Here is a 23,640-nt window from a genome sequence, read left to right as displayed (position 1 = left end):
AAAAGTATATTTACGGCCACGATATTAAAACCGTTGCAGAAAAGTCCATACCATCTCTATATCCGTATATAAAGTTTTATATAAGGAGATCGTTGTTTTGAAATTTTCACTAACAACTCTGTCTCGGACCCACAAGGCCGACGACCTCATCTCGACGAAACTAACCACACTACGTGTTTCTCTGTAACAGATGCGTCGACACATTTATCGTTATGCACACAACCGAACATCGAACTATTAAACATTTACAAGCAACACCAGTCCAGATGTTAGCCGGATATGCTGCAGAGGCGAGACACAACTAAAATAAATAAAAATATTTTGTCCGACTATTTTCATTTTATAATTCAATTTGCGAAATAACATTATATAATTTACTAGCGACCCGCCCTCGCTTCGCTTCCGAAACTGTAATTTATTATTGATTTCTCCACTATTTAATGGATGGTATTATACATATGAACCTTCTTCTTCAATCACTCTATCTATTAAAAAAAACCGCATCAAAGTCCGTTGCGTAGTTTTAAAGATTTAAGCATACATAGGGATATAGGGACAGAGAAAGCGACTTTATTTTATACTATGTAGTGATATTGAACCCTCAGATGGCATGACAGACGTGGTAGATAGTGTATGTGAAGTGTTGTAAAATTAAACCACCCGAAAAGTTTCAATTAGCATATTTACGCAGCACAAGAAGCACAGCCACAAAAAGGGCGAAGAGAGTGAAGATATATTTCGATGATACAAAGCGACAATAAATAAAATAAAAAATACTTTATATATTTTAATTATTATTCTAAACAAAAGCTATGATAAAAGCCCAAGTGTGTCGCATTAACTCGACCAGTTAACTGATGATGTAGTAATAAAAGCTGCTACAAATGGAAGATCTCAACCGAGCGGGAGAAATTGCTCGGTTGACTTTCCGAATCTTATTGTTCGGACCTTCTTCTATATATCCAAACTTAATTTGAAATTGTCGTTAGCGAGATGCAAGGATCTGTCAAATATTTTATGTCCTAGCCTAGCTAACCGCTACGTATGGACACTTCCGCAACTTTAAATATCTTGTAAGTCGGATTATCTGTTGTCATTGTAAGTCTTCAATGTTCACATTAAGTAATTATTGAAAATATTATATCTTTATTGTTGGTAGGTATTTATGTTCTTGAATGTATTGGGTTGCTTCTGTTGTCTTATTTGAAATTCTTATTTACACATACTATGTAAATGTATAAAATTTGATATGTATGTAAGTATGTGTATGGATGTTCTTTATAGACTCTGAAACGATTGGTTTTTTTTCCTACCTATGCTTGATAGCCTTAAGATGCTATTTCAGCTTCGCCCTAACGCGTGTGTAGGTGATCTCACGGGGCTCAAACCGGAGTGTTGCTAACACTGACTCTAGCAAGAGCAGTGCTTCGCAGAATCTACCACCGGATCGGAAACGTGACCCACTGAGAAGATCCGGCGAGAAACTCAGTGGGCTGTGTCTGTGGGTTAATTCGCTCGTCGCGCCCTTCGTCGCCAGCGACGGGTTCGACGAGAACGGTGACCGGTGCTTGTGGTGCCTAAAAACCCCGTTAATGGATCAGGAGGATCCGTAATGACGTCCTTTGGGCGACGTCGACGGCTTACCATTCGGTCTACAGGATCGGGTATGTAGTTTCCAGCGGCCACGACAAGACGGTTCTCATGTCGTGCCGCCTTCTCAAAGTGGCGCAGCGATGCCGACTGTAGATACTTACTGACAGAGTCGAGATCCAGGTCATCGTGGAGATCCACGTTCCTCAGGAACCATGGTGCTCCGACGGCTATCTGCAGAATCGGGATTGAATAACCTGAAGGGGCTTCAAGTTAGTGCGGGCCGCGTGAGCGAACACTACGCTTGTATCCGTCATGAGGGGCGTATGCAAGTTTTGTAGAGAGTTAAAACGATTCGACCGATTACGATGAAATAAATGTTCAGGAAATACTCAAAAGTGGCCTAGCGCGTGCTTTTAGTTTAGTAGCGATCGGATCAAAATTAAGTCAAAGATACGACCAGCAAACCTGGCCGAATTTGATTAGTAAGTCATAAAATTTGAATGTGTGCCTTCCACCTACATGTACGTTTTAGTCAGTAGGGGGGAGAGATGTATCATATCATATCATCATCATCATATCAATATGTATCATAAATTGGCTTATAAACCCTACCGGACAAACACTTAAGATAATTGGATGAATTATGACCAGAAATATACAACAAAAATACGCCTCAAATTGTCATTTTTATCAAGTTAATCATTTTACTTGACTATGATACTGTTATTATATTGTACTTACATATTTAATTATATAAATTACTTCAAAAGGTCTCATCACTTCCATTGACATAAACTGAAAATGGCCTTAAAAGCTAATGCTGATTAAACCTAATTAAACTTTGGGATTGTCCCGCGTTCCTTAACGAAGGGAACTAAAAATAGACTAGGTCGTCTGTCGGCCTAATTGGTGAGACTATAAACCAGTACCTAACACATTATTTTCATTAAAAAAATGTTTTATTGATAGACTAAGTCTATAAGATATTTTTTCTTGATCTGCAGACACTGCAGAAAAAATGCTGTTTCTTTTTGTGCCACGGTATGTATATTGCGTGCCACAGTAGTGTATTCCGAAAGTAAAATGAAGAAATGCTAAAGTTTATAAACTTACCGTCTCTATGAATTTTCTAACTTAGTAAATCAGCGAAATGTTTTGAAAAAATTGCTGTGCTGACGCATTGTATTCTTTTGTAACATTTGAGACATCGCCTAATCGGGAGTATAAGGATGGACTATAGTATTGGATGTCTGGTGAAATAGCAAACCATGAAACTCAATGTAGAGTTGCTTTTAGTTCGCAGCACTAAAAACTACTGATAAAATTAAAGTACGTAATACCTATACAATATGTTGTTGATTCTCGGTATTAAAGGTATCGATAACATAATATTATAATCCTGTAAAAGTACAGATAACCTTTATACCGATATCATACATACACCTATCTCATGTCAGCTTCGGGTAATTTTGAATCCGCCCAACGGTCAAATTGATAAATCTCAAAATAATCGTCCGTAACGAATTGTAAAGGCTCTGAGACGAGTAGGTATTCTATAAACTTTGTGTTCGTATTACGGCACCGTTTTACCCGAACCTGCTAAAATACCGCGAGATTGTGGAAATATCTTCCTCTTGCGAAGATACTATGGTGGATTATTTGTCGATATTATCTCAATTAAATACTTAATTCCTTCAGACGAATATTTAATATCGTTTACGTCTATTACATTTTTTTGTTCAGCAAATGTTCTATTTTAATCTCTTTGTAGGTGTAGCTATATCTAGCTGACCAATGATGCTTATTAGATTTGAGCGCCATTAGAAGTGAGAAATGATTCCTCTGGTTTTATTAAAAAACAAAAACATTAACATTAAGCTTGAAAATGTCCTATATGTAGATCGATTTCACCAGTGAGATCTTAATTTAATTTTACGGAGGGAAATATATATTTGCTTCGGAATGTCTATATTAGGTGCGCCAAAAAAAGAATATTTCTTATAACAAAAACAATTAGCCAGTATCTCATTGTTGAAATCTCTTTTCCCAAAACTGTATTCTTTGCAATGCTCTCTATTCTACTACTTGTAAATTATGCAGCCGAAATGATTATCTTGTGCAGAAATAACTATGCAGGTATTGCATAATGAATCGTTGCTACAGTTGACAAGGTCTCAAATGTTTTGCACAAATAGATGACATATGATTTGAGCATCATTTTTGTTGTAGCGGACAGTTTGCAGTTTGTTTTTCTAATCCATTCAAAATTTCGAGATGTACTAACAATCAGATTTCCTTATGTTTGTCATTATAAGTTTTCATCATTTGGCATATTACGATTCAGTTCAGATGTTGGGCGATAACTGGGGCTTGTTGATGGTGCATGGTGATGGTTACGCCATGATGCGTTCCGGTTTGAAGGGTTGAATAGTGCATTGTTGCAATGCGATTCAGCCTTCAACTTCATGTGTCCAAGTGGGCAGCGGAATTCACGTTATGGTGTCTGTAGGTACCTGATTGGCCGTCTCGTCTGCCCATTGACATTAACAAATGTCCAGAAAGTACTCAAACTTGGTTAATGTTTCGTTGTCGCATTGACTAATTTTGCTAAATAACACTTCAAATTTTAGAAAAAAAAAAACAAATAAAATTGGTTTCGGACGTACCACTCCATAACTCGTTATTATGCTAATAGCTGTCGCGTTGTTAAGGAAGACACAAAAAAAAGTCTACCAAAAATTATTTTGCAACAAAACGTGTGTAAAATTATGAGTTTCACTCTATAATAATGTTATTTCTCGAGCTGTGTGGCAAGCGATTGGTAATTAGCGCCGAATTGCACGTACCAGCTTAATGTATTATTCATCAAATTATGGACGATAATATCAAACAAAATGTACAAGTCGGAGTTTCGTTTTTATAAAACAAAACAGTGGATGACGTTCTTTTAACATATCATCTTTTCGCGTAGATCGGTGAATGAGCTCACGGCTTACCCGGTGTTAAGTGGTTACCGTAAATCCAATGACATTGTAAGGCGAATGTAGTCACCGACCTACACAGAGAGACATAAAGTGTAAGTCTTAATTGTGGAGTTTAACTGCTATTTCATTCCCCAAACTACTATTTCACGGCTGAAATAAACAAGTTGATGGTATATACCTGTATGTACTCATTAAACGCTCTACCACCATTATGTTATATTAGTAGTATAGAATAATAGCTGCTCTAACTAAAAACCTCAGCAATGAGGAAACGACAGAGAAGAAGAAGAAGAACTAAAAACCGGAACGCATCTAGATTTACGGAAATGTTTAATTAATTTGACGAGGAAAGGGATATCCGTGAAAGACGTCAATACATGTATACATATTACAGATCGATTACCTTTGTTACAAAATAATCGTTTATGTTTTATGACGTTAGTGCTATCTATGTTTTTCTCTACCCTGATATTGTAAATGTTTATTTCAAGGCCTCGTGACGAAAGAAGAAACTTTCCAAAGTCCAATTAAATTTCACGCAAAAGTGAAAATAAACCATTACGAGATAATAACGCAACTCTTGTACAAGAATTACCTACATTATATGTGTGTACAAAGAATAAAGGACAATTATTTCTGTTTAGTCCCAAATCTTTAAAAGAAAAAAGGAATAATCCCCCAAATCTATATGTATAAAAATGAATTGTTGTTCGTTAGTCTCGTTAAAACGTTAAAACGTAAAAACTTTAAAAGGTAGTTAAATATGAAAATGCTCGTAATTAAATAAAAAAACAATTTTCGTCGGGCGGATTCTTTTTGTTTGTTTTATGTTTATTTTATACAAAAGCTTAGGTCTTTTATCTATCGATTGAGGCACTACGAAGTCTGCCGGGTCAGCTAGTAATACAATATATTACTATCTTTCGTACAAGCTAAACACACAAAAGTCTTACTAAAATTTACTTTGTTATTTATATGATTATGAGGTTGGTTTTCTAAATGCGGAAGTTAAAGATCCCCCGGGTATATTCTTCGTCGATGACCCGGCCCGATCCAACGCGTATGATGTTCAAATTTCGAATAAGCATTACAAAATTACAATACACTATTTTTCGGTTAATGAATATGTACTTGCAAAACGAAAAACGTTCTTTATTATTAATTAAAATTCAAAAGGATTAACGGTGTTTTGTATAATTTAATATTCGGTTATTATGTCAACGTTTACATGCAGGCGCACGTGTTCAAACAATTTATATTGTAAGTACAGAAACTACTAAAAACGTGCGGACATATTTCATTACTTTTCAATAACGATAATCAAACAGAATTCGAAGATTATCGTGAAATATGGCGTTTAATATAAAATTATAAAATTAATATAATATTAACAGGCGTCAACAATGGATTGAATTAAAATATTGTTTTATTAGTCTACGTTTTGAAATAGTATATTCGTTTTTGATGTAATTGTTTCCCGAGTCATCAGCAGCAATTGTTTTAATTAATACATTGCATAGAAGCGTTCAACCGCGGGCACCACAATTTTACGTCGGTAATGTAAAACGTTTTTCCCGCTGCGTATTTTAGTATGGAAAAATAAATAAATTTGAAATTTGTTGCCGCTTTAGAGGTAGACTCAACGTAAACCTAATAACGATGTCATTTCCTAAGACGCCGCCGGAAGCTACCTTGCCTCGGTATTTCTATAAGTCGGATTTTATAGCTGGGAAGATATCATAATACGTAACGTAAACGTTCGTCGTCAGATTTCATATAAAACCTTTTCTCTAATGTACTTATTTATAGTAAACTAGCGACCCGCCCTCGCTTCGCTTCTGAAACTGTAATTTATTATTGATTTCTCCACTATTTAATGGATGTTATTATACATATAAACCTTCCTCTTCAATCACTCTATCTATTATTAAAAAAACCGCATCAAAATCCGTTGCGTAGTTTTAAAGATTAAGCATACATACAGGGATATAGGGATAACGAAAACGACTTTGTTTTATACTATGTAGTGGTTGGGCAGTAAAAGAAAAATAATGTAAACATTACTAAGGTACTAGGGCTTTTTATTTAATTAAAACTATAATTCAATTACTTGTTATATATGTATGCATAGTTAGTAATTCTAATCTATGATAGTAAAATATTTAAACGATAAAAATATACTGGTAATTTATAAGTAGAGAGTGTTGATCTGATACGCATATGTTTCTCAGTATCCTGCCGCAAACAGCAGCGGTGAGCTTAGTTTAAAGCTTAGGTATCTCGTCCTATATTCTCAACATTTTTCTTTTTTTGCCTAATTGATAATTTATTAATCAATTAATGAATATATTATGTTTTGTTCCAGGACGAAGAGTCCCTAGATTCCTCAAGACCCGTAGCAAACATCACACATCACAGCATTATGTACGCGCCGAAATGTCTTGTTATAGTTTCACGTCAGGACTACATAGATACCTTCAGGGTAAGTGACATAGATTACTATAACTTGCGCTCGCATTTTGACACTATTTATTATTCGCTCAATTTGTAAGTGTGATCAACGAATTATACTAATACTATTCTGACATAATATATTATGTTTAATTTTAAAAGGATTTCAAGATGAAATCACTGATGCAGATTTAGCCAATGACAACGGCCCACTCACTAATACAATAAATGTGTCAAGTGGAATCCTTGTTTAATATAGCCTTGACAGCTGTTCTCCATAATTCGCGAACTGAGGCTTTCCACACGCACTCGTTAAGTGGGTATTCGGTAAGGTTTTTCACTTGATCAGTCCAGCGCATGGGGCTTCGTCCACGAGGTCTTTTACCGTTGACCCTACCCTGAACAACAAGTTCCTATTTAGAATTACATATATTTTTATTTATTTTCAGAACTGCTTAGGCATAATATACACTGTCTGGGTAGAGAATCTGGGCGTGCCTCTCGAGACGCTTGTCGGTAATCTGGTGGGTGGCGTGTTAGTACCTGAACCAGGGGGACCGCAGGTGCGCTTCAGTATCGGTGCCGGGGACCGACAGGCTCTACAGCCGCCCGCTGCACCGCCCATGCCGGTTACACACACCTCCGTTTACATGCTGCTTCGGCTGTTAGGCAAGTTCATTTTACTCTTTTAATTGGTAAGGCTTATTGTGTGCTCACACGGGTAGGTACCACCGCCTTGCCTATTTCTGATGTGAAGTAATAATACGTTTGAAGGGTGAGGGAACCTTTGTGCTGTATATCTGGTCATCGTTCTCGTCTAACCCGTCGCATGCGACGAAGAGCTCGACGAGTAAATTAACCCCCAGACACAGGCCACTGAGTTTCTCGCCGGATCTTCTCAGTGGGTCGCGTTTGCGATCCGGTGGTAGATTCTGCGAAGCACGGCTCTTGCTAGGGTTCGTGTTAGCAACGTCGTCAGGTTTGAGCCCCGTGAGCTCACCTACTAGTTAAGGTTACGCTGTAATAGCCTCCCAAGGCTCTCAGCTTAGGTAAGAAAAATATAAGAAAAAAAAGCCGTAAAAATGGGGACATTAGAACTCAGATGTCAAGGTGGCATTTACTTTGTTGATGTCTATGACCTCCGGTAACCACTCAAAACTAGGTGGGCCATGAGTTCGTCCACTCATCTAAGCGATAAATAAATATGTAATCCAGTATTTTAGTTATAATTTAGCAGTACTGTCCTATTTCAGGTATACACAACGCAGTGACGCTGTGGTGTGCAGTAATGAGCGAGCACAAGGTGTTGCTCGTGTCGCTGGCGGCGGCCCGGCTCGCCGGCGTGTGTCGGGCGCTGGCGGCCCTCATGTTCCCGTTCCGATACGCGCACGTGTACATACCGCTGCTGCCCGCCGGCCTGGCCGAAGTCCTGGCGACGCCGACGCCCTTCCTCATTGGCGTACATTCTAATTTAAAAGAGGATGTTTCCGAATTGGTAAGTTCTTGTATAAATTATCAGTCTGTCTAAAAACTTTAACAGATCGGAAATATAAAAAAAAAAAATGTTGCCTAGATGGGTGGACGAACTAACAGCCCACCTGGTGTTCAGTGGTTACTGGAGCCCATAGACATCTACAACGTAAATGCGCCACCCAACTTGAGATATAAGTTCTAAGAGTTACAACGGTTCTAAGTTACAACAGCTGCCCTACCCTTCAGACTGAAACGCAAGAATTCACTATCGAAGAATTGTATTTAGGTGTTCCTTGACTATTATATACATGTTTATCTGTATGTTAAGCTTGTATGTGTTAGGACTTTTTTGATCAGAATTTTTATTATCAAGTTAATGTTTAAAATTCACATAAAAAAACTTCATTTATTGTAATGGGTAAATTTTCATATCAATACATATCAAGTAAATTTTAATTTTTTCAAATAATTTACATAACTTGGAAAGCACTATTCTTCTTGGTCGGACACTCTTGTCAGAGTGGTCGTGGTTGCGTTGACGATGTATATGCAGAAGTACTTGTAAGGTCGCCCGTGTTCCCGAGGATTGCCCACCTGGCGATCCAGAACGCTTAAAAGCTTTTCGAGTATATTGGACCATGGTGGAGTTAGTTGCCTTCTTTATTAGGTCAGTTCAACGGGTTGGTGATCGATCCCGTGATCTCTTTCTTGCCTTCCGCCCGGCTTTGGACTACCAGTCTCTCCATCGAGTCCTTTTCTGGAGATGTTACCAAAGAACTTTAAAACTCTGTTGGAAAGCACTATTGCCTTTAGGAAATTATTAATTTCGTAACTGTTCTATTTCAGCTAGACGTCATAGTAGCGGACTTAGACGTCGGCTCTCTCCACATTCCAGCGGGTGTGAACATTCCACGACCGGAAGGCAAGCTGTTGTCGTCGCTGCAGAACGCGTTAGCTCTGGTGTTGCAGCCGGAACTGCGTTCGGCGGATTCGGCCTTCGCCCCGCCGCCGCCCTCCGCCTCGCCGCCGCACATGCTAGACAAGGAAATCAGGGCGGTGTTCATGAGGACCTTGGCGAAACTGTTACAAGGCTACAGGTACATAATCTATCCCTAATCCGACTAGTTTTCGTTGGCACAACACTATTCATTTCGTGTTTAGATTACCGGTGGTGGGGCTCAATGTGAACGGAAGGTGGTCATGCGTTCAGGTCTGAAGGATGTGATAGCTGAAACATACAATTGAAAATTGAACCTATCATTAAGACAGCCTTACTGTCATATCAAATGGAACTACTTAATAAAAAATCGCTGTGCCCCTGGCATTGATGGTGTCCATGCTTGACATGCAATGTAACACCCATTTTATAATAATTCCAGTAATTTTCAATTGCTAATTAACACTAAAATATATCTCAAAAGTTAATATTTTAAATTTTACACGGCTTTAGAAAATAATCAATTTTTTTCATTTCCTGAAAATTTTACATTTTCAGAGATGTGCGCTTTTCGAAATTGCATATTCAAATAATTCTAAGAGTATCCTGTTGTTGTTATCGATTGGTGTGTGTCGGTTACAGACACTGCCTGACGCTGGTCCGCATCCACCCGGCCCCGGTGCTGACGTTCCACAAGCTGGGGTTCGTGGGGGCGCGCGGGCTGGCGCAGTGCGAGTTCACGGCGCGACTGCTCGACTCCATGTTCTTCTCCGGACTCGTAGCTGAACGAGGCCCTCCATGGAGACCGGTCGACCTCTTCGACGACTTGCTACAGTAAGTCGTGCACGATATCGTAGACTGGGCGGAATCGGCGACCCTAACCAAATCCAACACAAATTTTCAATGGGCCAACTTTTCCTCGTTCTTAGAAATCTCCCGGAACAACTAAGACTAGAATCTCTGAATCCCGAATTGGAACTACAACATATACAGGATCTCGCGATGCAGTTACATCTCAACGAAAATCCTAATCCGCAGGTACCATACGTCATATTATTTAAACAATCAAATCTGAATTTTTCATAAATCTCTTAACACAGTCAAGGTAATTAAGAACATATTTGCTTGAACGACCCTGACTGCTATTAATGTATCATAAAATAATTAAGCATAATATGACGCTTCAAACAAAACAGCGTGTGCGTGAACACGTGTAAAAAGTGAAACTGATGCGGATAATTAAACGAATAATGAATTCGCATGCACAATCATGCGCAACTAGTTACGTGTGAGTAGCAGACAATTACTGGTGGTAGGTGAATCCGCACGGGTAGGTACCACCACCCTGCCCATTTCTGCCGTGAAGCAGTAATGCGTTTCGGTTTGAAGAGCGGGGTAGCCGTTGCAACTATACTGAGACCTTGGAACTTATATCTCAAGGTGGGTGGCGCATTTACGTTGTAGATGTCTATGGGCTCCAGTAACCACTTAACACCAGGTGGGCTGTGAGCTCGTCCCCCAATCTAAGCAGTAAAAAAAATAATTATACATTGCGTTGTTGTGCAGCCGTTTCAGCAAAGAATACTCCGTCCGCCAGAGGGCGCGTCCTCCCGCATCCACCAGCCCCCCCTCCCCGCCATCGACGCGCGGAAGGTGCGTGACGTCATGGACGAGGTCTCGGCCAGAAGTGCCAATAATCCCAAGTGAGATTTATTTTGTAAATACAAAAGGCATAAAAATAACAAAAAAAAAATTTAATATAATATGCGATGACTTTCTTGTAACTGTTACTATTATTTTGTTTTTATACGAATGTTTGGTTAGTAAACTAATCACAGATATCTAGTCCAAACCTTGAAATCTCCAAAAAGCGTGCGTAGCAGATATTGATTCGATGACGAATAAAATAATTGCGTCGACAAATTAAAAGGTAACCAATCAAGATTTGGTCACGCATACGAATCCCTATTCAAGTAAACAAAAGAGTACTGCTTTATATTTATTAACAAGTGAATTATGATTTGTTGTGGTTTACATTTAAAATAATTTGAAGTTCCTCCTCCTCCTTGAGTCGTTCTCCTCATTATTGAGGGTCGTGACTCCCTCACTGCATCAATGTCTCTTGAAGTATCTGTTGAATTTACTCGTGCGTTATAGGATGGGGCCTAAAACATACTCAGAAATGCCAACAATAGCTGTAATGTCCCATCTTATTCGAACAACCAAACGGATTGGTACCGAACGAATAAATACAGTCTTTTATATTCATACTAGCTTTTGCCCGCGACTCCGTCTGCGTGGAATAGTTACTTTGGCATAACGCTAAATTTTACCCCCACTTCATTTACGTAGAAAGTGAAGATATTTTTGAATGATAGAATGTTAAGGAGCTAATTAAACCCCCTTTTCGAAACATTATTTATTGGTGCTCCACTTGGATGGGTCTTACCGTGATATTATATAGCCTATAGCCTTCCTCGATAAATGGGCTATCTAATACTTAAATAATTTTTCAAATCGGACCAGTAATTTCTGAGATTAGCACGTTCAAACAAACAAACTCACTCTTCTCTTTATAATATTTGTATAGATTAGTAAACCCTGTCATTCCAAATAAATTCGTAAACAATGGCTTAGTAAACTTCTGTATTAATTTTAAATGTGTACCCATTTTTTATATCAGGTTAACAGCACTCCGGCCGCCTCAGCCCAGGATAGTTTCGCTGTCAGCCCCTCCGACGGGAGCCGTGGAGCACAACCAGCTGCCGCCCACTAATTCGGCCAGGAGACTCGAGGTGCATAGTTTATCCAATCGCTTGAACTTTTTTTTTAAATAACATTTGTGGGACAGTAACAGCGCGAGTAGTCTTTCCAAAAGCCGAATACATAACCTGTTGTATGTCGATGAATATGATGGACCATGTAGATCCAGTTGTTGTTGCGATGCGATTTGGAGGGTTGATGACGACGTATATTGAAGTGAAACTTCTTTCAACAAGGTTGCGTTTAACGTTACCATACTAGAAAGAGACAGAGCGAGAGTGAACGCGTGGCACTCAAACGTATGTGCGTAGTATAGCTGTTACAGGCCAGCGCGAGCGTTAGCAAGACTAGCGTCCAATATTTTAATGAAGTATTTAAAAAAAAATATATATTTTATTTTTCTATTTATAATTTAAAATACATATAATATAAATGTTGAAAATGTCGCATCTCTTATACACAGCATTCCCTATAACAAGAGCAATCTGATTTAATGATGAAAAACGAAGAAAACCACAATACTACTACTACATCAAAAAAGAAGTTTCACTTCATTCACGTGTACCAAGCTGTACGCGCACCGTTTTTTTTGTATTGCATATATTATTTGCTGGAGACTCAAATAAATAAACGCCAAATGACTTGCGTGTTGTGTGTGTTTATTTGTCGATAATTTTGGGAAATTTTTAAGTACAAAAAGCTTGAGTTGCAACGGGCTGATAGGTGTGGTCGGATGCAGGTGCTGAGCGCGTGCGTGGCGGCCATATTCGAGTGCCGGTACGCAGATGGGCGCAAGTCGGTGGCGGGCGTGGTGCGCGCGCTGCGTGCGCCGGCCGCGCGCGCTGCGCTCGTGCGGGACCTCGCCGCCCGCCTGCCCACCAACAAGCACCTGCTGCACCACCACCAGTTCGAGCTCGTCGTCAGGTACGCGCACACGCGACGCAACGACTAGCTAATATTCACACATATGCTTATATTTTGAGAATATATTTATACGTATAAATAAAATTGGAGTGTCTGTTTGTATTATTGAAATAACCGCTTTTTACTACATGCATATGAATATATACATACACCAAAATAACATTTTTTACAATTTTTGTCTGTCTGTCTGTTTGTTCCGGCTAATCCCTGGAACGGCTGGACCGATTTTACAGACTTTCACTGATAGATAGCTGATGATATAAGGAGTAACTTAGGCTACTTTTTTAAGACTAGCTTCGCCCCGCGGCGTCGCCCGCGGTACGACAATAAACGCGGGTAGGTAACATCGCGGGACTCGGCTATCAATAATAAAATTTAATGTTTCCGAAGCGAAGCGAGGGCGGGTCGCTATCAATAATAAAATTTAATATTTCCGAAGCGAAATTGTATTAAAATATTGGGTCGCTAGTCATGAATATATTTTGAGAGTATATCAGAAGAAGCGTGAAAGTGGCACCGGTTAATTAAAAAATTACAGATAGGACGGTTAGCGTGGTATAGACATGTTGTGCGTAGAGAGGAAATGCATGTGACTAGGAAATGTATGGAAATGGTAGTACAAGGTAGAGGGGGAAGAGGTCGACCGAAGAAGACATGGATGGAGGGTGTGAATGACGATATGAGAGAAAGAGGAGTGAGTGTTGAGATGACGGCTGATAGAAGAGAACGGTAGAAATATATTGCTGTGCCGACCCTACCTAGTGGGATAAGGTGGAGAAAAATAAGAAGGGTCAGCATTTTTTTACATATAATTTTAATTTTCACGTAAAATACACCAAAAGCAACAACGAAAGATAAAAATAATGCATCTATATAAAATTTTATTAATCATCATCAGAGCCGAATCTATCGAATTCCAGGTTCATTTTGAGACCGCCTAATCTGTTTTCGGTCGTCCGGTTCGTGACGTACGTCATAGCTAAAAACATACCGTACACGCCCGTCTTCTCTAACTCGCTATAGTCGAACACGAAATCCTTGATAATGTACGAACCCTGAAAACAAACGGTGCCCTGATTAACTTCAGGCCTTTCTTATTCTTCTTATTATATCTTATATTTTGTTTCTGGTACCGATATATCACGGATGATATTAGTACAACCAAGAAACTGTTCAATGTGGACACAACGATATTTTAATATTAAAAAAGCAACAGTCGCGTTATCTATTGACTGACTTGGTGGCGAATTAGTTAGCGCCCCTGACTGTCGCGGCGAGGGTCGTGGGTTCGATTTCCACATCGGGAAAACATTTGTTTGATGAATTTTTGAAGTTATATGAAGTTAGTTAGTTAGTTATAGAAGTTATATGGCGCGTTATGAAAAATTGATGAGAGTGAAATTTTACGATGCGCGCGCACCGTGACACAAAATTAACAGAATGAAGTTGCCCACTAAATTGCTCATTGCAATACGACCGACGTAACTTGGCGAGTCTGAATATAGCCGCAGGTGAACTTTCCGAACCGTACCGAGAATTACCGAATTTATACGATGTCAAGAAAAGGGATGTCCAATATGCGTATTTGAGGATGTTGTTTAATCGATTTTTTTTCAAATTGATTAATATTAAAAAAAATAATGAAATAAATTTAATAAAAATAAAGTATAACTTCTTACGCGCGTACATAAGTACACGCACCCTTTTTTTTTGTTAGCTCTTTGTATTTGTGTTTAATGTCTGTACATGCATTTATTTAAACACATTTATCTAAGTATATACATATATCAGTCTTTGGTCCCCATAGTACAGAGAATCCTAGTTTTACGATTGTGTGTAATTAATCCTCTATTTATTTGTTTTGTTTATTTGTTCTTACCAACTCGGTTCATTTGCTCTTTCTCTGGGTGTTTATTATCTATATATGTATATATTTAAACGTATGTAAGATCGTATGTCAGTTTCTGGTACCCATCATAAAACAGGGTATCCTAATTTAGGGCCGGTTGATAGTTCGTTATTTGTTTGTTGTGCATTATTTATATCTCCCTCTATCATCAATGATGCCAGTCATGAAAGTTTTTAATAATGCACATATGTAATAAGAAACCAATAAAAAGAGTAGTAGTGCTTACTTAAATTAACATTACACAACATTGACTAAATGTTATAGCACACTATAAGAGCTTCTAGTAGTGAGTAAGGAACAATTGAAATCGATAACCAATTACAATAATTACGAAATGGAATTTGAATAATGAAAAATGATACTTTCCGGCTTAGGAATGAACTCCCCTCCACGTGTTTTTCTGAGCGCTATGACATGTCCTTCTTCAAACGAGGCTTGCGGAGAGTACTTAATGGTAGGCAGCGGCTTGGCTCTGTCTCTAGCATTGCTGACGTCCATGAGCGACGGTGACCACTTACCAAGGTGGACCGTATGCTCGTCTGCCTACAAAGGCAATGAAATAAAAAATGATATCATGAAGGTACTTTCGGTATGGGACAGTCTGGTGGGTCGATTTCGGCCAACGTTAACGCTTTTTCAAAGTTATCCTTCATCTTCTCTTTGAGTAAACAACATAACATTCGTATTCCATCTTCATGTACGGCTTATAACCGCCGTCAACTTTTTTTTCTACATCTATGTAAAGCTGAAATTAAACGATTCTCAAAATAAGATCCGGAAGAAGTTCCGGTCATATTTGAAGAGCAAATATTAATCTATACTTAATATTATAAAGCTGAAGAGTTTGTTTGTTTGTTTGAACGCGCTAATCTCAGGAAGTACTGGTCCGATTTGAAAAATTATTTCAGTGTTAAATAGCCCATTTATTGAGGAAGGCTATAAGTTATATAACATCACGGTAAGACCAATACAAGGGGAGCCACCAATAAATAATGCTTCAAAATAGGGTTTTAAATAGCTCTTCTATAATTAAAAAATATTTTCATTTTCTACGTAAATGAAGTGGTAGGTAAAATTTAGCGTTATGCTAAAGTAACTATTCCACGCGGACGGAGTCGCGCGCAAAAACTAGTGAGTAATATAAATTAATTAAAATCTCGAAGTTCGTTAACCACATGCCAAATTTGAGAAGGATCTCACATTAACAACATAAACATTTTGTTTTCAATAAATATTCACGCCTACCCCGTAACTGTTGTCGATGTCAAATTCTAGATCCAGTTCGCAACGAAAGCAGTCGTGGGTTCTATTTAACTTGTTCCTGCGGCATTTAGGTCTGAACATGTATTGTTCGTTATCAGGAAGATCCTCAATGTTGTGCACCATCCATTTTCCGGTACCCTGTATGTATTAAGGCATATTATTGTCAATGTTCATTAATGGATCATGAGATCCTAAGTCTATTGAAACAATAATAATGAAAACACAATTTCAGTAAATTTTTTATGTTTCATTTCTAAATATTTGATTCGGAAACGTGGAGACACGTGAAATCAAATGGGAGATAAAATGGTTAGCACAATGCAGGGTAGCCATCTATAAGATGTATACAAGTTATGACGTCACAATATAAATGTAAATTTCTGAATGTTATCAGTGGTGTATTTAGTAGACACGTGAAATCAAATGAAATATAAAAAGGGTTAGCACAATGTAGGGTTGCCATCCATAAGATGTATACAAGTTACGACGTCACAATAGTAATGTAAATTTCTGAATGTTATCAGTAGTGTATTTAGTAAGTCTAAAATAGCTCCGTCTTTAGTGGATATTGTTGGGGCCGTGTGATTTTTCTCAATCGTGTCATTCTTGACAGAGTGGTTGTGATCGTCATGTAGTGTTGGAGGGGGCAGACTCGATCCGTCTCAGGATGTCCCCATCTCTGCTTGCTTAAGGCCATTCTGCTGCATTCATTTAGGAGACCTCCCGCTGTAGTTTTAATTTGGTCGGTCCACCGCATTGATGACCGTACAAGACCGCGCGGGAGCGCGGTCTTGTACCGTCCACCCTTCCCTACACAAGGATGCCTTCTATGGACAACCGCTCGTCATCTCATCACGAAACGTGTCCGAAGGCCATGTGATATTATAACCGCTTTAATGAGACTTAGATTCTAATTTTGAAAAGTATAAGTTTTTTTTTCTTCGTGTTTATTGAAATTGACTTACAATAGCTTCGCCGAAGCAAGTCACTAATGCAAAACTGGCGGCTAAAATTGAAGCGTATAAAAATAATATCATGTTTAATACAATAAAACAGTGTACTCGCGACTTTCAACGTGGAATATATTTCCACTGACACACGTTTCTCGTTTATATCGCAAATGTGACTGGAATATCGTGTTAACTACAACACGATAGCGATCTATTTCTGTTATCAACGTAATCGAACACGGCAAACCAACGAAGCGTGGATTTCAAATAGGTTTAACTTAACTAACCAGCATAGCTGAAGGGTCTCCTATTATTAGTTGTCGTTACGAGCTCTATAAAGATTTTCAAATACCGTCTAGAAATCCTCGTCAAATTAGTGAAACGAGTTTGGTTCGCTTTCGTTTTTGGACCATGGAAACGTGCTTGCTTGCGTGCTGCAAAAACGAGCGTAGCTGTTCTCCGATACTAGTCAGCCGTCTTTACTATCGTCCTTGTCGTTAGGTTTAAGCCCCGCGAGCTCATCTACTAGTTAAGGTTACGCTGAAATAGCCTCTCAAGGCTATCAGCTTAGGCAGGAAAAAAAAAACTATCTTCCGCGAGTTTTTCTGTGCCATTGCACATAATAATTCAAAGTATGGTTCAAAAAATGAAACCTTAGCATCATCATCATCAACAGCCCACAGTCGTCCACTGCTGGACATAGGCCTCTCCCAATCCACACCACTGAGCCTGGTCTACGGCTCTCCTCATCCACTTCTTGCTGGCCACCGTTCGAAGGTCATCGCACCACCTAGCCATCATTTAATTTCGTGATACCGTTTTTAAAAATCATTTTATAAATAAAAATTATGAAGATACAAATGTAATAAAAAATGTATCGCGTGGCAGTTTATCATGCTAAGGCATCTGTGCCCAAAGACAATGTCACATTCTCTAAGTTTAGAAAACATTTGGGTATGGTTATAATAATACCACGACAAAAATGATAGACAAGAGTACTGAATTACTGAGCCCTATCGCGCCGAATTACAGAAAATTGTCGCTGGCTGTGAAGTTTAATAACATCTTATTGAATGCAGCTTCTACATCCTTGACCACTCGACATTTAATTTGGGCCTGACCCATATTTTTTTATTGCTTATGTGTGGCTTATGTGAGCTTACAGCCCACCTGGTGTTAAGTGATTACTGGAGCCCATAGACATCTATGACGTAAAAGCGCCACCCACCTTGAGATATAAGTTCTAAAATCTCAGTATAGTTACAACGGCTGGCCTACCCTTCAAACCGAAACGCATTAACGACTTCACGGCAGAAATAGGCAGGGCGGTGGTACCTACCCGCGCGAACTCACAAGAGGTTGATTATATTAATTATCATAAATAAAAGGAGCATTAAATTAAATTTACGATACAATTATTGAGCACGGAATAAGAACGTTTATAAAAACGGTATTACGTTACACTCAAATTATGCAGAAGAAAAGTTGATGTTTCTTATTTTATAGGGAATCCAAGTTTTTTTTTTAATGTATGTACTACTTATTCTCTTAACCGGTTGGAATTTCCACGTAAAGGTTATGGCTTTCTCTGTGGTTAAAAATCACTGTAGTTCAAATAATAACAAATGCAAAACCAAAGGACAAAGAAATGTACACTTGCGATTTATACCTAACTTAGTTTCCACTAACACTCGTACTCGTTCATTAGAAATTTTGGCACCACCAAACTGCCTACATAGAGCTCCCCCACTCATAAAAAAAACAATTTAACTGGTTTTTTTTAATAAACTACTACTAATTGAATAACAACTGTCTGATGAACTCATCTTTGTTTAATACTTCACTATTAAATTTTATTGCCTTTTGTTTATTTCACTTTTACACTAAACACAATATTGCAAATTACCCGAGCACACACAATGGCGGAGAATTTTATGTGTGTGAGAGCAGACGTAGACACTAACGCACATGCGCACTTGTCAGTACCCAGGGAGGAAAAGTTAGACTTTCTTCCCTGTACAGCGGGACGAAAATCGAACTTTCGGCGTAGGTAGGAGAAAAAATATTTATAGAATTAATAAATGGAACAGTCTAGCCATTATTATTTTTACTCGTATAGTTTTTGTATGCGAATTTTTAGAAGTTCTACGTTTAGGTCAGACCTTTGTTTTTTATTGTGGCTGTTGTGTAAAATATCTACTGCAGCCTTAAATGACGTGGGTAATCAAGAGAAAAACAAATTTATATTATATACACAAATGGAGGTAAATGGTAAATAAATAAATTGGTATAACATAAACTAAGGTAACAACGATGTCTTTATTGGAAATTATTTCTCTAAATTCAACAATAGCAGATGACAATTCCATTGTCTTCCGAACACCATTGTGAAAAAATTTATCATTAATAACTAATTGCTATGTTACAAAAATAAATTCACATAAATATAACAAAAAAGTTAGAAAAACTGTGCCCTAAAAATAAATGTAGAACTTCAATAATTATTTAGTTTTATGCTTTAGTTATTCGTCTTCGTCGTCTTCGCATTTGTTGAATTCTGAATTGAGGATTATACAGCCAAGGACCTCGGTGTCGGGTTTGTTTAAGGCCTTGCCGACTAACTCGACTCGGGCCATGAATCTCCCGTAAATCGAGTTATTTGGAAGCTCGTCGTAGTCTATGACGAAGTCTTTTATTTCGTAGCTACCCTGTATGAAATTTTTTTATATATAATTAAAATACTAACTTTTCCTCGTGATAATGGAGGCAAATCAGCTTTGACTTTTGAGGATGCATCATCTTTTTTTTTATTGGTTAGGTGGGTGGACGAGCTCACCTGGTTTTAAGTTACTGGAGCCCATAGACATCTACAATGTAAATGCGCCACCCACGTTGAGATATAATTTAAGTTCTAAGGTCTCAGTGTAGTTGCAACGGCTGCCTCACCCTTCAAACCGAGACGCATTACTGCTGCACGGCAGAAATAGGCGGGGTGGTGGTAACTACCCCTGCGGACTCACAAGAGGTCCTACCACCAGTAAATAATCTCACTATCAGTTGTATTTGTCTTCAAGATACGTTCTAAAGATAGATTTGAGAGCAGAAATAGATTCGATCTAACTTGTTAATTGAAGGAGCTTCATCAAATTTTGTTTAAAGATTTTAGAATTGTTTTTTAAAAAGGTACGAGCGTACGTACTCGTCTCGAATAATGCGATTATGATTTTATTCAAGTTCTTATACTGTACCAAATTTTTGTTAATTAATAAGTGCATAATACGCGTTGTCGAATCATCTCAAGGACGAGGCATTACCCGGATAATCGTATAGATTTTTTTTATTGCTTAGATGGATGGAAGAGCCCACAGCCCACCTGGTGTTAAGTGGTTACTGGAGCCCATAGACATCTACAACGTAAATGCGCCACCCACCTTGAGATATAAGTTCTAAGGTCTCAAGTTTAGTTACATCGTATAGATATAACAATAACACAATAGTAAGGACGTGAAGTAGCATCGAAGCTGTAAAATTAGTATTTTAATGAATTATTTACTTAGTGGAAAGGGCGTGGAAAGCTAATTGTTAGCTAACACGGGTGGGTATCACCATGTAACGCGTCTTTATCATTTAATACGTCTTAATTTAACAAGGTCATACAGGATTCTGCCTATCCCTCGGTTTCATTTCCGTAGCACCGGATCAATTATTATATAACGCACCGAATAAACGCGGTTATGTTTTGATGTATGTCGCTAATTGTAAGAAAAACCATCAATTTATAATTAGTCGCACAACCCTCTTGCCTCGTCATTTCCACAGAGTGCCAATTACAACAATACCAAATTTCACACAGTCATAGTTGGATTAATAATTTAGGAACTCTCATAGGGCAATCATACATACAAACATAGATTTTTATTATATAGGATTTTATAGATATAGGCAGTAAGGATGTCAGAAAAATCCATTAAAAATTTCTTCTGTTTACCGTTATACAATACCTGTTTTATAGGACAGTCAGGCGGGTCGATGCCGGCCAATGTGAGTCCTCTCTCTAAGTTATCCTTGGCGTATTTCCTTGCGAAGCAACATAGGCAGTCATCCTGTAAAACCTGTATCTGCTTGCAGCCCCCGTCCACGTATTTGCAGATATCTATGTTGATCTATAAGAAAAGGCTCGTTTCTTGTAACTTGTTATTTTTATTGCTTGGATGGGTTGACGAGCTGACAGCCCGCCTGGTGTTAAGTGGTTACTGGAGCCCATAGAGATCTACAACGTAAATGCGCCACCCACCTTGAGATATAAGTTTTAAGATCTGAAGTATAGTTACAACGGCTGCCCCACCCTTAAAACCGAAACGCATTACTGCTTCATGGCAGAAATAGGCAGGGTGGTCGTACCTGCCCGCGTGGAGTTACAAGAGGTCCTACCATCAGTAAAAACTATTTTATAGATATAAACATTTATTTATATCTATAAAAAATCTAGACTTGACACGTGATCCTTTAATCCGTTAACACTAACAGCTACGACTTACCCCAAACTCATCGTCCAGAGCTTGATTAAGGACCATGCTGCCATGGAATCCATCATGAGTTCGATTCACCTTTTTCTTTGCTATCTCGAAATTTATTGGATAAGTTTCGTCCTCGGGACATTTCTCTACGCTTATGATAAGCCATCTTCCGGGACCCTATAAAATCGAATTAAATAAGCAGGGGTAAATCTGAATAATCTTAGTTAGATTGTTTACGTGATATCCGCTTTTGCACCAATGTGTGTCCGAAGTGTGTGTGTCCTGTAAGGGGAAACTGTACAAAAATTATTTTTCTTACGATGTATTCATCGGCAGCACTTAAAGCCAAGATCCCGCTCAAAATCCAAAACCAAATCATATTGGAATACGAACTAAATAGCCTTTGCCCAACGAACAAATTAAAATGTTTAGAAATATTCTGTTATTTTATAACCAATTTCTGATACCGTGTCAAACGGTAATAATGATTTAATCAATTGGCAAATAATGTATTTGTTTGTTAAATTTTAATTATTCGTAAAGTTATTAAAACGTATTTATTAAATAGTTTAGATGAAAAGATTGCATTGTAATGAACAATTATAATTTTCATATTCCAACATTTAATGTGATTTTATGTCCGTTTTGATTTATGTCTTCATTACATGTACACATTTATATGCACACTTCCAGAAGGTATAAACTGCAATTGAGTTCTTAGTATAAAAAGTTTAACGTGCTTGCTTATAGGGATAAGTTTATTCGTTTACAATGTTCATAACAAAGAAATTTCGCCGTTACGTAAGTGAGTCAAAATTTTATACGAACATTTGTCGAACAATTGTTCTATAAGAAAAATTATAGTTCAACAATATTTGGTTAAATTAATCCTTGGTTTATAAATTCAAAGTTTTAAAAGAGAAACACAGATAAAAAAAGAAAAGCAAAAAAATCATTTATTTTTTAGATATCTTGCGCGCACTTGAAGAATTTTAAAGATTGTGTGATTTGATATAGTTAAAATTTTATGGTACGTGCGATGTTCGTAATCATAATTCTTAACTAGAGAGGCTAACCTATGAAGTTTCCATTTTACAATATTGACGATTTGGAACATAATTATGTAATATTATATAAATTCTAGTATTAGTAATAAATTGAAATGAATTTTATTAAAAAAATATGAGTTTCTATTTTGAAATTCAGTCGTTTGTTTATTCATTAGTTCATGCTGAAAATTACTACTAAGGCAAGCTGCGAAGATCAGGTTTCCGAATTGTTTCTGCACGCATCTTTACATAGAGTTATTTATAATATAATTTCAAATATATATTTTTTCGGATTCTAAATTCGATTCGTTATTCATAAACTAAATCAGTTTTTTGTCTTCCAAAAAGTAGTTTTGTCTTCTAAATAAACTACTTTAATTAAAAAAGAAAAACTATATCATGTACATATCGTCAGCCCTTTCCCGTGCATAGGCCGCTCTTTTTTATGCCACAATTAGAGATGAATCGGCTTTATTAGAGCAAACGCGAGTATTAGGTATTTTACGAGATTAGGCTACACCTAATCCCATTTTGTCAATGTGTATAATCCACCCGTTCCATCTAATCTTTATATTCTTAAAACATAAAATCGAATGTTCAGTATACTCTCCCACCTGTTCCTGCGCTATCTCACTCACGTTGCAACGTATCTCACAATCTCTAAATGCCTAATAGCCCGAGAGCCCGTGGGATCTACCTGTATGTATTTGACCAGACCTGAATTTTCGTACATTGAGACCCCTATACCTACCATGCATGAGGTGGGGACTCACTAAGCTCTAAAGTGGTCGACGCGCCGAGCGCTCAGGTAGGACAGGTACCGATTT

At 37.9% G+C, this 23,640-nt stretch overlaps 2 protein-coding genes across 4 annotated transcripts in view; one reads left to right on the top strand and one right to left on the bottom strand.

Annotated features, from left to right (window-relative positions):
- LOC101735725 (myotubularin-related protein 5) overlaps positions 1–23,640 on the top strand; it is a 76,307-nt gene that overhangs the window by 17,950 nt on the left and 34,717 nt on the right. For both annotated transcript variants that reach the window (XM_038015237.2, XM_038015236.2), the window contains exons 4-12: positions 6,943–7,059; positions 7,478–7,697; positions 8,282–8,523; positions 9,348–9,598; positions 10,081–10,272; positions 10,368–10,476; positions 11,005–11,141; positions 12,122–12,233; positions 12,941–13,125. In XM_038015237.2, the coding sequence (XP_037871165.1) occupies positions 6,943–7,059; positions 7,478–7,697; positions 8,282–8,523; positions 9,348–9,598; positions 10,081–10,272; positions 10,368–10,476; positions 11,005–11,141; positions 12,122–12,233; positions 12,941–13,125 (1,565 nt within the window). The remainder of the gene's footprint in view (positions 1–6,942; positions 7,060–7,477; positions 7,698–8,281; positions 8,524–9,347; positions 9,599–10,080; positions 10,273–10,367; positions 10,477–11,004; positions 11,142–12,121; positions 12,234–12,940; positions 13,126–23,640) is intronic.
- On the bottom strand, positions 13,688–17,532 carry LOC119629459 (uncharacterized). 2 transcript variants are annotated; one of them, XM_062672076.1, is made up of 3 exons: positions 17,263–17,532; positions 16,280–16,435; positions 13,688–15,779 (listed from the first exon to the last, which is right to left on the bottom strand). In XM_062672076.1, exons 1-3 carry the CDS (start codon positions 17,332–17,334, stop codon positions 15,684–15,686), a joined length of 324 nt encoding a protein of 107 aa, XP_062528060.1. In that variant the 5' UTR covers positions 17,335–17,532; the 3' UTR covers positions 13,688–15,683. The 2 variants fall into 2 exon arrangements, with proteins under 2 accessions (XP_062528060.1, XP_037871168.1); XM_038015240.2 differs by having other exon boundaries at positions 13,688–14,180.

Source organism: Bombyx mori, chromosome 14 (genome assembly GCF_030269925.1).
Source record: "Bombyx mori chromosome 14, ASM3026992v2".
Classification (NCBI taxonomy): domain Eukaryota; kingdom Metazoa; phylum Arthropoda; class Insecta; order Lepidoptera; family Bombycidae; genus Bombyx; species Bombyx mori.
Note: the sequence above shows the minus strand (reverse complement) of the source record. Positions and strands in the feature narration are given on the sequence as shown.

Excerpts from the sequence above, each read along its gene's own strand:
- LOC119629459 (XM_038015240.2), bottom strand. The coding sequence starts at position 17,334 with ATGATATTATTTTTATACGCTTCAATTTTAGCCGCCAGTTTTGCATTA. Across the intron at positions 16,436-17,262 it reads CTTGCTTCGGCGAAGCTATT|GGTACCGGAAAATGGATGGT; the intron begins GTAAGTCAATTT and ends TAATACATACAG. Across the intron at positions 14,181-16,279 it reads ACATCGACAACAGTTACGGG|GGTTCGTACATTATCAAGGA; the intron begins GTAGGCGTGAAT and ends GTTTGTTTTCAG.